This window comes from Microcaecilia unicolor, chromosome 12, assembly GCF_901765095.1.
Source record: "Microcaecilia unicolor chromosome 12, aMicUni1.1, whole genome shotgun sequence".
Lineage (NCBI taxonomy): Eukaryota > Metazoa > Chordata > Amphibia > Gymnophiona > Siphonopidae > Microcaecilia > Microcaecilia unicolor.
Window position 1 is genome coordinate 87,638,443 of NC_044042.1, and position 17,453 is coordinate 87,655,895.

Below are 17,453 nucleotides of genomic sequence, written 5' to 3' on the forward strand. Positions count from 1 at the left end.
GTGGGAAGTTCACAACCTGTGCTGCATCATTCACTCTGGTGCCCCTGAGATTTCAAGATTTTGAGAAGAATGCCCCTGCATAATTCTCTACTCTAATGTCTCTGTTTTCAATATCATGTTATGTACTAATCCTTGTTGGTGCTTTTGCCATGCACTAAGTAGCACCATATTTGATTTTAATTATTGTTTCATGAGTTAAGACATTGTACTAACACCATATTCTTTCTTCTTGTATTCATTTATTTCCTGTATGAAGTTAGAATATTGCTATATAATTGACTGAAGCAATTGCTTCTAGTTTTCATTGATGAAGAGTGCTAGTTTTGAGGTTGTTTTTAGATATTATATATTTTGATGCTTCTCTTTGGTCTTGACCACGAGTCCTGGTTCTAACCTGTCTAGTTGTATTGTTAGTTAGGTTGGAGATGGACTAGACTCCATTGCAGTTATTCCACTTACAAGGGGGGGGGGGGGGGGGGGGGGGAAGCTGTAGGGGTTTTTCTATCTCACCTTTCAGGTCTGAGGCCTAGTTAAGCTTGAACCATCATTGCTGAACCAATATGGATTCTGCAGCCTGAGGCCTGATTACAACATGAACCAACTTTTCTACAAGAAAACTACTTCTTGGCATAGCTGCACTAGTGACTTCATTCAAGGACATTATGTTTACTTTCACTAGCCTTCCAGTTTATCTCCTGGGAAGGTGTGTAGGAGCGTGCTTCACAGAGACAGTGTGTCTCTGGGAACATCTATCAACCATGGAGGGGAGTTTGGTACTGACTGATAAGCTGTTCTTGCTGGATGCCCACAAGGCCCCTCATTGTCATGACCTAGGCAGATAGACAGATGGGTTCATGACTGGACCATGATGGTCATCTGTGAACCCAGACAGCAGTGCCAATGCTGGGCATGAAAGAGAGAGAAAAAGAAGAAAAAAGGAGAAGAAGATCTGATGGATTTCAGGAAAGAGACTGATGTGCCCAAGGCTAAGTTCCAAAGCAGCTCTGTGGCTTTCTACATATGGACTAACCACCTTCACAAAGCAGAGACCTCTGACTAAATCCTGATCAGAAGGGGCTCTCCGGGGAATTCTGCTAGAGTCTGAAGAAGGAGCCGATTTATCACCCCATCTGGACTCCAAAGTTATGGACCACGAGGGTGAGAGAAGCAGGAATTTTCCTCTTATGTTCAGGTTTAGTTATTGCCTGTGAAGGACAGGTTTGCTCAGGTGCATGGTCATTAGCCTACTTTAGCTGCTAAGTTGGTGTTATCTTCTCAGGATATATTGTAGATATGTAGTTACATATATATATATATATATATGTTTTTTTCATATATCTGTTGGTGGAATCCTTAGTATTATTTTGTGCACAGTGCATATTTTGTATATTGCTATTTTTATATCTATAATAAATATATATTTTCATTTTGGCATTATTCCTTCATTGGTGGATAGCAAGATTCTAAAGCTAATTTAGGCATTGGTCATACCTCTAGTCATATGAGTCCAGAGTATTGCTGTCTGATTTTCTGACATACAACAGTGCCTACAATCTTAACTCTCTCTTCTTTGCAGAACTGCTTTAATTCAGACACATTCGTAGGTTTTCATGCATGAGCTGTTCACCTCATGACCGACAACTACATCTCTGTTGGGTTCAAGTCAAGACTTTGTCTAGGCCAATCCAAAACTTTAGTTTCTCCTCAACCATTCAGATGTTGACTTGCTTTTGTATTTTGGATCATTGCCTTGCTGCATATCCCAATTATACTTCAGCTCACAAACAGGTGACTAGAAACTCTCCTCAAGATGTTTCTGGAACAGTGCAAAATTTATTCCTGCAGATCCTGAGGTAGCAAAGTACCCTCCACACCATCACCAACATGTTTGACTGCTGGCATGATGTTCTTATTGTGGAATGTTGTAGTTGCTTTAGACCAAACATATGGGGCCTGTGTTGTTGACATTTATCTCAGAAGACTTGGAGATCATCCAGGTGTGTTTTTGCAAATGTGAGCTGAGCATTGATATTACTCTTGGGTAGCAGTAGTTTCCACCTTACTACGGCCCCACGAGTCCCACTTTTGTCCAGTATTTTTTATGGAACCATGAACACTGATCTTAGCTAAAGCTAGAGAGGCTTGCAGTTCTTTGGATGTTCTTCTGGGATGTCTTGTAACTTCCCAGATGAGTGGTTGCTGGGCCCTTGAAGTAATTTTGGCAGTCCAGCCACTCCTGCGAAGATTCACCACTGTTCCAAGTTTTCTCCATTTGGAAGTAATAGTTCTCACTGTGGTTCAATGGCGTCCCAGAGCTTTAGAAATGGCTTTGTAACCCTTCCAGACTGATACAATTCAAAAACTTTTATTCTCATCTCTTCTGGAATTTTCTTTGATTGTGTCACAGCGTTTTTGTAAAAACTTTGTAGTGACCACTTCACATTCATGGTTCAATATATAGTGACGTTTAGATTCAGCAGGGCTGGCTGCAGTGAAGCCTTCCTGTGTTCAGTTAGGTGACTCTAATTATCAATTACAATTTGGTCATTGTTGATTGCGTAACTAAGGGGGAAAGTACTTTTTTCACATGGGTGATATGGGTGTTGGATAACTTTGTTCCTTAAATAAATGAAGTATAAATAAATGAAGTAATAATTTAAAAACTGTGATGTGTTTACTCAGATTCCCTTGGTCTAATATTATATAATGTTTAAAGATCAGAAACCATTCAGTATAACATATATGTAGTAAAAGGGGAAATCCGAAAGTGGGGGGGTCTTTTTCACATCACTGTATGATAAAATGAAGTGGTGCGGAGGTTCCTCTGGTAGAACATTCTCCATGAAGTTCTGAGGGCTTTCCTCCATTTAAATTAGAAGAACTGAGTGATTCCTAGTTTGATGGGCTTGTGAATATTACAGGTGGCTTCTCCTGGATGTGGGCCTGTTTGTAATTTGAACCTACTAGCATTGTGTATTTTCATATGAGATAAATAGTGAAAACAAATACATCGGTAAGATTATAGCGGAAATCAATCTAAAGGACTTTCCCTATTATAATTACTGTGCTGGATTCTCTTTCAAGTCAGTGCTTCAGTTGCTGGGTATTGCAATTTTCAAAAAACTCGTTGTTTCTACCAACAGTCTGACAGTGTCCGTGCTTACACCAGTGATCCTGCTTGACTCTGAGCTGGAACCATGACTGGCACAGCTCCCATTCTTGCCAGGTTAGAAGGTGTCACTGTAGCAGGGGAAATGGCTTCTGGCCCTGGGAGCTGAGACGTTGCTCTCTTTGTCTGGCAGTGGTGGAAGTGGCTGCCATTGTGTGGAGGTAGGCAATGTCCCTGAGGCTGGCTGGACATACTTGGAGTTGGTGTCAGTGCTGCACTTCTTTGGCTCGTGTACGGTCTGTAGGCCAGCGTGCTCCCTGCGGTTACTATCGATGCTGTGTCAGAGGGAGGCTTGCCCAGGTAAGGTCTGAGGTCTGGGTTACTGTTCACAGATGACAAGCTGCCGTTTTTGGATACAATGTCAGATGCAGGCTTTCTAGCCCAGCTGGGGGTTCTTGGAGCTGGAGCATCTTCTCTGCACAGGAAAGAAACAAACGACATTAACATTTCACAAAGGAAACAGAGAGTGAACAGGATGCACTTGTTTAATGATTTGAACAATTATATTTGGAAGGCAAAATTCAGAGTGATTTAACCAAGTTGACTGATACATCTGAAATTTCTCCACTATCATGTGTGTTTTTAGCCTAGCTAAAATAAACATGTGTTCATAGGATTTTCAGAAACACAAATACTATTTTAAATATCACCCGCTCCCTCCACTCCCATGGGTCAGACCAGCCATTACACAGGACTAGGTGATTGCCTAGGGCAGTATTTTTTGTGGGACAGCAAAGAACAGCTGTAGTCAAACCAACAACCAGACAACTGAAAGAATTTGCCACTTTCCAAATAACCCATTTACCCATATTATTCTGAGAGGGGTCATGTTAAGAGGTCAAAGGGCTTCAAGGTTAATTGGAGGGGGTGCAAGGCTGAAGGTTTGCTTAGGGCAGTTAATACTTTGCCACTGGCCCTAGAACCCTCCCCCCCACCCCCGACAGATAGCAGACATAAAGGAAGCAGAGCCTTTTACTGTGCACACTCTATACTGGCTAATTTTCAAAGAGAAACCAGTTTGAAACTACAAGCACTCTCGATATTTCACATAATCTGCAAGTGCATTGACTGGAGAATGTTCCTCATGGCTCTACGAAAGCTGCACAAACCTTGTTACAACATTCAGATATAAATCAGCATGGTGAAGATGGATAATCATTTGAATCGGATACTGTAATACTGCTCTTACTTGATCTCATTTGCCAGGTCATCCCGAGCCTCTTTCTTCTTCTGTCTGTAGAAATAGAACAGCACGCCTAAAGCAATGATAAGGAAGAGCCCAAGGAAGGACCCAACAACAGCTCCCACGATCACTGCTGTGCTCACAGCTGCAGAGACAGAAGATACTATCAGTACACCAACACCACACAAGAAAATAACTGGATTCTAACACACGCAGATCAATATTAGAAATGTGTCCCATAATCCATCTGTTACGAGAACACAAAGAACACAAGCCTAAATATCACAAGTACATCTCTCCTTCAAGATGTTATTAATAGGTCCACACTCAAATATAACATCCCTCCTGAGAACATATTATACTAAAAATGTTGTTTTGGTTATGAAAAATTCATCTTTGAGCAATTTATTTAGAGTACTACAAGACAACTTATCACTTGATACTGCAAAATGTTTTTGCAACTGTCCACGATAAGACTTTTTATTATTATTATTTTAAATTAACTTTCACCAAAGAAACATTCCAAGCAAACACTTTACAATAGCAAAGATGAAGATAGTAACACACAATTCAACAATTCCAAAAAAGGAAACACAAAACTTCACAAGGAAAACTATAACTATCTCATTGTTCAGGTGGAAAAGAGGAGGGGAGAAAAATCAGATAAATAATCTACAGATCTGGAAAACTCCTCAGAAAATTAGAGAAAGAGAAACAATTTGAGAAATAAAGGAGAACATTACAATCTGGAGATATAATATTAAACACTCCCCTGATTCAAGGAAACAGCAACCACAAATCCTGATGACCTACCTCTGCTTTCCACAGCACTCTTCAAAAGTGTTAGGTCAAAGAAAGTAAACTCATTATAGTTATAGCTTACTAGTAAAACATGCCCGTTTCGTGCGGAAATGAAACGGGCGCTAGCACGGTTTTCCTTCCGTACCTCCCCCCCTCCCTACTCACCCCTTCGGCGTTCTGAAGGCACTGACTGCCATTGTTGCGGTCCTCGGCACGCCACCTTCAATCTGCTGCGTCGTCGGTTGTGAAGCCTGTGACGCCATTGCTCCGCCCTCGACGTCATCACGTTTGACGCGAGGGCGGGGCCTGAACACAGTGTTTTCAGTGGCTTCACCACCACGAAGGCTTCGAACCAGAAGGAAGTGCCCGGAGGACCTGACAGTGACATCAGTGTCCTCAGAACGTTGAGGGTGAGTTTTATTATATAGGATTATACAACATCAGGATTTTAGAAACATCAGTACCCGCACCGCCGCTTCACCTCCTGCAGAAGAACAGCGGTAGTGCCTGCCCCCAGCATGCACCATTTCTGGCATCTCAGATATTTTAAAATATTTTTATGCACCGGGGTTTACCTGGTGGTAATCGGTCAGCACTGTGCACTGCCCGGTTAATGCTGGGGAAGAGCGGGAGCCCTTACCGCCTCCTACATAGGTGGCAGTAAGGGCTTCCCCGGGAAATGGCCTCGCAGCAAGTGTTTCATTTACCACATAAGTACATAAGCTTCGCCATGCTGGGACAGACAAGGATCCATCGAGCCCAGCACCCTGTCTCCAACAGCGGCCAAAAGAACAAGCAATTTGTCCCACCCCTCCTAGAAATAGTGTATTATTCCCTCATCCATTCAATAACATTCTATGGCCTTTTCCTCCAGGAAGCCGTCCAACCCTTTTTTGTAGTCCGCTAAGTTAACCGCCTTAACCACCTTTTCAGACAGTGAATTCCAGAGTTTAACTACGCGTTGAGTGAAGAAAAATTTCCTCCGATTCGTTTTAAATTTACCACACTGCAGCTTCATCACATGCCTCCTTGTCCTAGTATTTTTGGAAAGCCTAAACAGACGCTCCACATCGACCCGTTCCATTCCACTCATTATCTTATAGACCTCTATCATATCTTCCCTCAGCCACCTTTTCTCCAACTGAAGAGCCCCAGCCTCTTCAGCCTATCCTGATAGGGAAGTCGTCCCATCCCCTGTATCATCTTTGTCGCCCTTCTCTGCACCTTTTCCAATTCCACCATGTCTTTTTTGAGGTGCGGCGACCAGAATTGAACACAATACTCGAGGTGCGGTGGCACCATGGAGCGATACAACGGCAGAATAATATCCTTATTTTTGTTTTCCATCCCTTTCCTAATGATGCCCAACATTCTATTTGCTTTCCTAGCCGCAGCAGCACATTGAGCAGAAGTTTTCAACGTATCATCGACGACGACACCTAGATCCCTTTCTCGGTCCGTGACTCCCAACGCTGAACCTTGCATGACGTAGTTATAGTTTAGGTTCCTCATTTCCGTCCCCTTCCCAGAATTTCCTTTTTCCGGGTGGCAGTAAAAGGGGGAACCTCGGTGCGTGGCACACCAATGCACGATGCCACCACAAGGTCCCTTTTACTGACATAAATTTGCTATACTGCCATGGCTAACTAGCAGATCTCAGCAGTTTACAATGATCCAAATAATATATAAGGAAAGGAATTACAAAAATTGATAGGAAAAAAATCAGCCATTCAGGAGAACAAATTCAGACAGGGAGAAGGGAAGAAAGGGGACGGGATAGGGGGTAGGAAACAGGCAAAACAGGAGGGGTAGGAATGGGAACGTGCAGAATCAAGAGTGGTCAAACTCAGGACTATATTTTAAGCCCAGGCGAAGGATTGAGTAAAAAGCCATGTTTTTAATCTTGATTTAAAATTTTTTTTAATGAAAGTTCTGCATGAATGTGTAGGGGAAGGGAATTCCACAGGGATGCAGCAGCAAAGAAAAAGGCACAGTGCCTGGTTGATTCCAACTGGAGTGACATGGACTATCAATACTCAAAAAATTCATATAGTATAAAGTGAAAAAATATTCACTCAAAATACATTGTTTGTTAAATTCACTATAAGGAGCATAACATACCAACGATAGCCAGTGTTAACAAAGGCTGCTTTAGGGTCTATGGGACATTAACGGTTAACCAGCAAACAGCTCATATAATAGAAACTCCTTCAAATGTTTGAAGGAGCATCTACTATCCTCTGAGGTATGCTGATGTACCATGCAAGAAGATAAAGTTGAGGAAAAGAGTTGCTTTCAACATCAAGGATGGAATTTGAATGCACCACTTCAGATATTATGGTATCCTGGGCGGCGTCTCTGGCTCAGCCCTAAGGGAGTTTCAATCCGGCATGCAGCCACTGGAGGTGTAGAACAAATTTGATGGTGGTTCCTCCTGAGGAAGATTTGTGAAATGTGGTTCTGCATTGAGGAGCCGGCATAACATGAAACAGATATGGTGGACTGTTGAGTTAGTCACCAAGCACACAGCACCTGTATTGTGATGCATACTAATGACTGGAGGTGGTGTATTTGAACAGCCAACACGGAGGTTTAACGGACATACAGAGTTTGTCCATGAAGAACAGTCATCCAGCGTTTATGTGGAAACATTTTCACTGTGTCCATGCGGAAGGCGTGGCGTTTGTAGGAAAAGGACCATTTTGCTGGCAGGACTGAGTTTTGATTATTTGAGTATGATATAATGTATAAGCATGGCAAAACATATGCACAATACGAAACAGTATAAGTATGCAGTTTAAAATGTAAAATCAACTGTTTTGTATTTAAAATAAATACAGGTGTGCAAGATGAGCGGAGGAGTGAATGTGTGAGGTTTTAATAGTAGGCAGCAGTGCTAGTGAGGTTAGCGGGCATTGCATACAATAAAATGTTTTTGTGATAAAGAAAAAATACTGGAGTCTTTGTGTAGTCGATATTAAAAGTGACTCTGGAATTAAAAGAGTTATCCCCTGATTAGTAATTTTGATTTTAAAAGTAAGGCAAAGGATTCAGAATTGTAGCAGCTGTGATGTCACTTCTAATGGTCTTTGGCCAGCACCAGAGGTCACCTCTGCCATTATGGAACACCCACCTGCGGTCACCTCTAATGTTACATTGCATTTTGAGCTTGAAACTTGGTTGGATGCTGTACAGGCATAAATTCCTGACATTCCATACGTGAGATTTGTTAACATCAGAGTTCCTTTTGCAGTGTCTGAAAAACAAGAACAAAGTATTTAGATTTTAAAGAAGAAAGAAAGAAAAACACTCAAACAAGTATAATGGTAGGTGAAGACAGCAGGACCCATCCAATCTATGGGCGAGTGCTCAGTTGGAGGCAGAAATCATTACAGGAGCATGGTTTAGTGTGAAAGCTAAGGCAGAATCCATGCTGAGCTGGCAAGGTGGAGGAAGAAAAAGGAAGTTGAAAAATTAATGGATTAACTGAAAAGTGCTTTACAATGGACAACAGATCTTTATGCAAGAAAAGTAAAACGAAATGAGGAAAAGGAAACCGATATGGTGCTCCAGAAAGTATCTGTAAAAATAAAGGCATAAAAAGTAGCATTCACAAAATACAGAAGATCACAAGAAGATGACATCCCCATCCTAACCGATAAAAAGCTGGATACAAAGAAACTAGACTCAGTGGCGAGAGAGAAAAACTAGAAAGGCAGTGATCATAGAAGTGTCGGTTCTATTCTGTGAATCGGGTGAAGAGGGAGAAGAGTGGAGGAGTGGCCTAGTGGTTAGGGTGGTGGACTTTGGTCCTGGGGAACTGAGTTCGATTCCCACTTCAGGCACAGGCAGCTCCTTGTGACTCTGGGCAAGTCATTTAACCCTCCATTGCCCCATGTAAGCCGCATTGAGCCTGCCATGAGTGGGAAAGCGCAGGGTACAAATGTAACCAAAATAAAATAGATACTATTGGAGATTCTACATGGAATGTTGCTACTATTGGAGATTCTACATGGAATGTTGCTATTCCACTAGCAACATTCCATGTAGAAGCCTGCGCAGCCACATTGGTGATCTGCAAGGGCCAACTTTGTTGCTAGTGGAATTGCAACATTCCATGTAGAATCTCAAATAGTAGCAACAGTGGAGGAGTGGCCTAGTGGTTAGGGTGGTGGACTTTGGTCCTGAGGAACTGAGTTCGATTCCCACTTCAGGCACAGGCAGCTCCGTGTGACTCTGGGCATGTCACTTAACCCTCCATTGCCCCATGTAAGCCGCATTGAGCCTGCCATGAGTGGCAAAGCGCGGGGTACAAATGTAACAAAAATAAAATAGATACTATTGGAGATTCTACATGGAATGTTCCTACTATTGGAGATTCTACATGGAATGTTGCTATTCCACTAGGCATGGATTAATGGGATAAAGCCAACATGGACTTAGTCACAGGAATTCTTGCCTCACCAACCTGCTACATTTCTTTGCTGATACAGTAGTCGTAGATAGTAATATATGCATATGAAAAAGTACATGATTTCTGATCTATTGAATTTCTAATTGACCGTAACTGTCAGGGAAAGTAAAATGATTTCTTCACAACAGCGGATATCTGTGAGCTAAAAGAGAGGGCTGAATTGAGGATTACTCCAAGATATCTGAACGAGGAGTGATTTGTCTGTCAAATAGGGTAGGCATTGATGACCCAGCAGTAATACTTTAAGATACGGCTAGGGGTAGATGCCATTTGAGGGTGCCAGGCAGGGTGAAAGTGAAAGGGGACCACTCCCTATGAGGACCCTAGACCTCCAGGTAGATCTCAGGGGTTTATGATGGGTCAGGGGTGGGGAGCGGACTCTGGTTTAGGCGGAGGGTCTTGGGAGGTTGGTAGTTCAAACCCAGGGAGGGTGGGAGATTAGAAGGGGTCCTTTTGGGAGGGGATGATTAGGGGAACCTTGCCAAGTGGGTTAGTGGTATGATCAGAGTCGTAGCCAGTAAGCTGTGGTAAGAGAGCACCTTTTATTGCTTCTTAATGGCTACCCCCACCCCACGCAATTCCCATGCCAAGAATACATGTGTAGATTTGCAAAATGGTTGTCCTAAAACATACAAGCTGCCACTTTCACCCGTAGGTTGCTGCTTTACAATGTACACATGCAGGTGTGGGCACGTACATATGCATATACCACAGAGTTCTATGTGGATTTTTTTCCATGATTCTTTTTCTAAAATGACTCCTCCCATAAACTGTGTATCCCTGACAGGCTTTGATGTTTATCCATGTCAGCAACTACACATGTATGCCAGTTTGTTATTTGCACACAGGAGAGTGGAGGATTGGCCTAGTGGTTAGAGCACCGGTCTTGCAATCCAGAGGTGGCCAGTTCAAATCCCACTGCTGCTCCTTGTGATCTTGGGCAAGTCACTTAACCCTCCATTGCCTCAGGTACAAACTTAGATTGTGAGCCTTCCTGGGACAGAGAAATATCCAGTGTACCTGAATGTAACTCACCTTGAGCTACTACTGAGAAAGGTGTGAGCAAAATTCAAATAAATTATTTGAGATTCTGTTGCTACTATCTGAGATTTTACATGGAATGTTGCTACTATTTGAGATTCTAGATGGAATGTTGCTATTCCACTAGCAACATTCCATGTAGACGCCTGCCCTTGCAGATCAGCAACGCGGCCGCGCAGGCTTCTGTTTCTGTGAGTCTGACGTCCCGCACGTCAGACTCACAGAAACAGAAGCCTGTGTGGCCGCATTGCTGATCTGCAAGGGCAGGCTTCTACATGGAATGTTGCTAGTGGAGGAGTAGCCTAGTGGTTAACACAGTGGAACATCGAACGTTGCTACTATTTGAGATTCTGTTGCTACTATTTGAGATTCTACATGGAATGTTGCTGAGTGGAGGAGTGGCCTAGTGGTTAGAGCACCGGTCTTGCAATCCAGAGGTGACCGGTTCAAATCCCACTGCTGCTCCTTGTGATCTTGGGCAAGTCACTTAACCCTCCTTTGCCTCAGGTACAAACCAAGATTGTGAGCCCTCCTGGGACAGAGAAATATCCAGAGTACCTGAATGTAACTCACTTTGAGCTACTACTGAAAAAGGTGTGAGCAAAATCTAAATAAATAAGGCTGTACATCAGGCAGATTCTGTTCTAAAATACTCCCAGATTCGTACACGTGCTGATGTAGACAAGTCAGTTCTGGTTCTGAGATACCTTGTATTGCCGAGGAGACCTGAGTGATGAATCTTATGATTTGAAAATAATATCCAGTTACTTTTACACTTACCCTGCGCCGGTGGAAAGAAGACTTGAGTTTTGCGTGCTCTGTGTTCCCAGGTGTACTGAGGTGCTGGTTTCCCAGATGAGGAATGACACTTCAGGGTGACATTGCCTCCAACCCAAGTTCTTCCATGGATCTGGCATGTTGGAATGGAGGGTGGAACTTCAGAAGAGAAAATGCATTTTCATAATCATAATCACAGCATTTATAACTCACTCTATCACAAATAAAATTGGTTCAAAGCGACTTACAACAACAAAAAACATATTGATATAATTTTTAAAAAAGCAAATTGTTTAATAAAATATCACTAGTAACAAACCATACTATTCAATCTTCTAATGAAAAAAAGGGTATGAAAACATTAAGATGGTTCAGTAATTACAAGACCTGTAAATATGGAAGGCTGAAGTTTGTCTTTATTAAAACCTGAAACCAGCTGCAGTGATTCAGAGGTTTCTAACTGTATTTGTATTATATAATTCAAGCTAGCATCAACTTCCTGGTAGAACCTGTAATCTCTCTTTTCATTAAGTCACACCTTGCATGGAACCTCATTCCTCCCTTCACTGGGAAACCTGCACGGTTCAGGCTTCAGCCCAAAGTACATGCTTTGACCCTACTGGTCATTTCTTTGCGTCCTAGTTTTCTGGGTAATTTCTTTGCCCCTACTTTGCAGAGCAGAATTGTCTATTTTGGGCTCAAGAACAAGCTATCCTCAGCCTCTGTCCTTCTTTTCCCCCTGGAAAGTATTCTTTTTCATCCTCCTTCCAATACCTAAAATCCTTCTTTCAATGAACCCTGCAGCTATCCAGTCCAGCAGACAGACAGACAGACAGACATCCTTTTCCCACTAAAGATTAACTTCCACCTCTGTCAATTGATCAGTATCCAGTTTCAAAGTCTTCTCCTGCCTGGCAGAATTTTTGTTTTCCAACTATCTGCATGCAGAAAAGTTATCTGTATTACTTATTTCCAATAAACAGTTGGATGGGACGACTTCCCTATGAAGAAAGGCTAAGAAGGCTAGGGCTTTTCAGCTTGGAGAAGAGACGGCTGAGGGGAGACATGATAGAGGTATATAAAATAATGAGTGGAGTGGAACAGGTGGATGTGAAGCGTCTGTTCACGCTTTCCAAAAATACTAGGGCTAGGGGGCATGCGATGAAACTACAGTGTAGTAAATTTAAAACAAATAGGAGAAATATTTTCTTCACCCAACGCATAATTAAACTCTGGAATTTGTTGCCGGAGAACGTAGTGAAGGCGGTTAGCTTGGCAGAGTTTAAAAAGGGGTTGGACGGTTTCCTAAAGGACAAGTCCATAGACCGCTACTAAATGGACTTGGGAAAAATCCACAATTTCGGGAATAACTTGTATAAAATGTTTGTACGTTTGGGAAGCTCCCCAGGTGCCCTTGACCTGGATTGGCCGCTGTCGGGGACAGGATGCTGGGCTCGATGGACCTTTGGTCTTTTCCCAGTATGGCATTACTTATGTACTTATGAAATTAAGAAAAGTAAGTCTTCCTTTGGGTGCTGGGCTGGTTCAGCTGGCTGTTTATTAATGCATGGATATGGGCTATGATAACAGCATAACTATTCTTAGTTAATCTGGGATCTCCACACAGTATGCATCAATGCTCCTGGTTAGATCTTGGGTTTCTTTTATGGGGACAGCAGGCAGTTTTGTTCCTGGCTAGATTTCAAATCTTAATTTTGAGTACAGCAAGCAAGAAGCCTATTGGTTAGATATAATGTCCCCCATATCTCTCTACCTGCCAGGCACTATACATCGTGCTGTGAGTAAGGGTGCTCTGCAGCTCAGAGGGGAGGGGAAAACATCTTGATGGGAAAGTTAAATACTGTCAGCAATACTTGGGAAAATTAAACAAACTGAAGATCTTAGTCTGGCTTGGTTTGGTTTGGTGACTAAGTCCTTGTCAACCAGAGAAATCGGCACCTAACCACTATACCTCTATTCAAGAAATCTAGACTGCCCCAACTTGACATTTCATCCTTTAGATTGTATGCTCCTTTGAGCAGGGACTGCCCTTTTTTGTTAAACTGTACAGCACTGCGTAACCCTAGTAGCGCTCTAGAAATGTTAAGTAGTCGTAGTAGTAGAATTAATTTGAAGACTATTGGAAAATATTGAGAATGAGTCAAGGGTACTAGGCATTTTCCTGGACTCTAGACTAAAATTTGAATCACAAATAAGTAATCTAACAAAAAAAAAATGTTTCAAGCTATGCCAATTAAGGGCAACAAGGTCATCACTGAATAACAAGAGTTTCAGGGTTATATTCCAAGCTGTAGTCCTCCCCCAGATAAATTACTGTAATTCTTTATACTGTTCATTGTCTTTAAAATTAAGGCAAAAGCTTCAATTTTTGCAGAACATTGCAGCCAGGCTTACTTTCTGTAGAAGTTTGAAAGAGCTACTCCACTTTTAAACTCCCTGCATTGGTTGCTGGTTGACTCACGTATCGCTTTTAAAATTGCAGGTTTGATTTTTAAGTCATTATGAGCTAGATTCTATGTATCACCTAAAACATCATTGCAGAAAAAAAATACGCTTAGGTGTATTCTATAAACCGCGCCTAAATTTAGGCACGGTTTATAGAATACTCCTAAATCTAGGCATAGTTTGTAGAATACACCCAATACCTGTTTTCTGTAACTATACTTAAACACAGCTATTTACACCAATGAAAACCTGGTGTAAATGCTGACACCTAAATTACACCTGGAACAGGCATATTCTATAACAGTGCACGTAAATTCTTGGAATGCCCACAACCCGTACATGGCCAGATCCACATCTTAGAATTTACGTTCATCACTTTATAGAATATGCTTAGACATTTGTGCACGTAAATTCTAATTAATGCCAATTAGTGTCAATAATTACTTATCAATTATCGGCACTGATTGGCTTAAGCTAATTAAGTTGCGTGTGCAAATCCAAAATATGACCAGATTTGCAAGCGCAACCAAAGTCGCACTATATAGAATTTGGGGCTATATAGCTTAAATTCTGAAGGTATTATTAGAATTTTAAATATTCCTTCTAAGTTACATACTGTGCGTGAGATTCATACGTTGAAGCTTGACTTTCTTTCTTTAAAAGGAGTCCATTAAAAAAAAACCAACAGATTAAACTGTCCTTTTCTTTCCAGGGAGTGAGAATTTGGAACAATCTCCCACAGCAGATTAGGGAACTGCCGTCTTATTTACTATTTTGTAAAGCTTTAAAAACTTATTTGTTCTCAAATTCTATATCCGATTGATAATATTTTGTAATTTTATTAGTTTTAATATTGTACTTCCCTCTATTGTTGAGGTCTCTCTATTTGTAATCTGCTTCGAATCCTTATTTAAGGAATTTAGCAGAATATACGATTAAACTAGAATAGAATGATATGTGGTTATGAACAAGACTTCTTAGTGTTTGGCTGCCTATATGGTTGGCATGGTGGAGACTTGACAACCAGTGTTTAAGCACGGGTGGCTGGGGCCCATACAGGGTGGCGGGCATGGTTCTGGCCACACTGTTGGGCAGACTGGATGGACCATGCGGGTCTTTATCTGCTGTCATTTACTGTCTTACTGTGTAAGAGATCGACAATTAATATCAAGCACAGTAGATTGCAGTTTGAGGGAGCTGGATAGCATGAAACCTCAACAGTCCACTACCCATATCACGTGTCATCCTTTTCTTCTTACTATTTTGGCTGTTACCCTCTATTACCCTCCAGAATCCAGAGTTCATACTGTTGAGTGTGCAAAGCATACATCAGATTCTGTCTGTTGGTCTCATTTATAAATCTTACCATCAACTGATTTTAGGGTAGATTTTAGACCTTAAGAGGCAAAGTAAATTTAGAATTTTAAACTCAAATTAGGTTTCAAGTTTTGCTCTAAGGTAAATTCTGAGGCAGAAAGAAATATGGAGGGACATTTTTGATATGACATCTAAATCTGATTTTGGACATTTTGCTGAAAATATCCAAAAATCAAGTGGTGAACATAGCGATTTTCAAACCAGAAAAAAAATGTCTCTTTGTTTTGAAAATGGACATTTGCTAGATGTGTTTCTGCTCAGTGCCATCTATCTTTCTGGACCATTGTCTAAAAATAACGTCCAAGGGGAAAACGCACAAAAACAAGTCACTGGGATGTACTGGGCGGGGGCAGCATTCTTAGTAGACTGGCCACGTAGCTATTCAAGCAGAGCAGTGGGACACTCTAGGAAGCACTGCAGTACACTTCACATAGAAGGTCCCAGGTACACATCTCACCATTACCCCCCTAGGTTTTTGGTGGGTTTTGGAGGGCTCACATTTTCCACCACCACAACTGTAACGGTTAAGAGTGGGATATGGGCCTTGATCCCCTTCTCTACAGTGCACTGCACCGACCACTAGGTTACTCCAGGGACCAGCTTGCTGCTCTAATAGGACTGGCCATAACATCTGAACTATCATATAGGCTGGTATGTACTGTTTTTTTTTAACATCATTTGGGGGGGGGGGGGGGGGGGTTGGAGAAGGTCAATGTCCAGTGGAGAAGTAAGGGGGGTCGTGACTTAATCCCTTCAGTGGTCATTTAGGGCACCTTTTTGTGACTTGTTATTGAAACAGGTATAGACCAAAACATCTAACTTTAGCCCTGGACGTTTTTGTTTTGATCCATCATGTAAATGATGTATGTTTTCCAGTTCAGAAACAGATGCATTGTTGAGTGTGATGCTTAATTCCAAGCTTACCATGAAAAATCAGGTGGTTAAGGTTATTCAGTCTTCCTTTGCCCAGCTTCACCTCTTGCACAGGCTGAACCTTATGCTATCATTATTATTATATAGAAACATGACAGCAGATAAAGGCCATATGACCCATCCAGTCTGCCCATCCTCTGTAACCCCTAATACTTCCTGTTCCTAAGTGATCCCACATGCTTATCCCATGGCTTTATAAACTCTCGAACAGTCCTCAACTCCACCACCTCCACCTGGAGGCCATTCCACACCTCCACCACCCTTTCTGTGAAATAGTACTTCCTTAGATTACTCCTAAGCCTATTCCCTCTTAACTTTGTCGTATGCCCCCTCATTCCAGAGCTCTCCTTCATTTGAAAAAGGCTCTCTTCCTGTACATAAATGCCCTTGAGATATTTAAACGTTTCTATCATGTCTCCTCTCTCCCTCCTCTCTTCCAGCGTATATGTGTTGAGGTTCATAAGCCTGTCCCTATAATTTTTGCATTCAAGACCGCTTACTAATTTCATAGCTGCCTTCTGGACTGACTCCATCCTGTTTATATCTTTCCATAGCTGCGGTCTCCAGCACGCAGTACTCCAAATGAGGCCTCACCAGAGACTTATACAACAGCACTATCACCTCCTTTTTCCTGCTGGTCATGCCTCTCTTTACCAAGCATCCTTCTGGCTTTGGCCGTCGCTTTTTCTACCTGTTTGAAAGCTTTAAGGTAATCTGACACAATCACCCCCAAGTCCCGCTCTTCCTTCGCACACTGAAGCACTTCACCCCCTATACTGTACCGTTCCCTCGGATTTTTGCGACCCAAGTGCATGACCCTGCATTTTTTGGGATTAAACCTTAGTTGCCAAATATTGGTCCATTCCTCTAGCTTCGCTAGGTACTTCCTCATGTCATTCACACCCTAAAGGGTGTCCACCCTGTTGCAGAGTTTAGTATCATCCACAAAGAGACAAACCTTACCAGACAGCCCTTCCATAATATCGCTCACAAAGATGTTAAAAAGAGCCGGCCCTAGGACCGATCCCTGCGGTACTCCACTGCGCTCTCTTTTGCACCACCAAGGACATACCCAAACCACGTAAATGTACATGCAGATCCTGTGTAACAGTATAACAGACTGAACATTGCTGTTGGCAACATGATTACTTCAGGATTAATTCAATCCTGTATGAGTATATTTATGGGTAAAGGAGTAACTTTAAAAATGCAGGTGTCACATTCAAAGCATG

General features: G+C 42.0%; 1 protein-coding gene across 1 annotated transcript in view; it reads right to left on the reverse strand.

Annotated features, from left to right (window-relative positions):
- Window positions 1-513: 513 nt before the first annotated feature.
- The window catches only part of ESAM (endothelial cell adhesion molecule), a 101,908-nt gene continuing 84,968 nt past the window's right edge, over window positions 514-17,453 (reverse strand). Inside the window, exons 4-7 of the mRNA XM_030221910.1 lie at window positions 11,449-11,604; window positions 8,287-8,409; window positions 4,359-4,497; window positions 514-3,584 (exon numbers count right to left, since the gene is read on the reverse strand). Coding sequence (XP_030077770.1) covers window positions 3,161-3,584; window positions 4,359-4,497; window positions 8,287-8,409; window positions 11,449-11,604 — 842 coding nt within the window. The 3' untranslated portion in view covers window positions 514-3,160. The remainder of the gene's footprint in view (window positions 3,585-4,358; window positions 4,498-8,286; window positions 8,410-11,448; window positions 11,605-17,453) is intronic.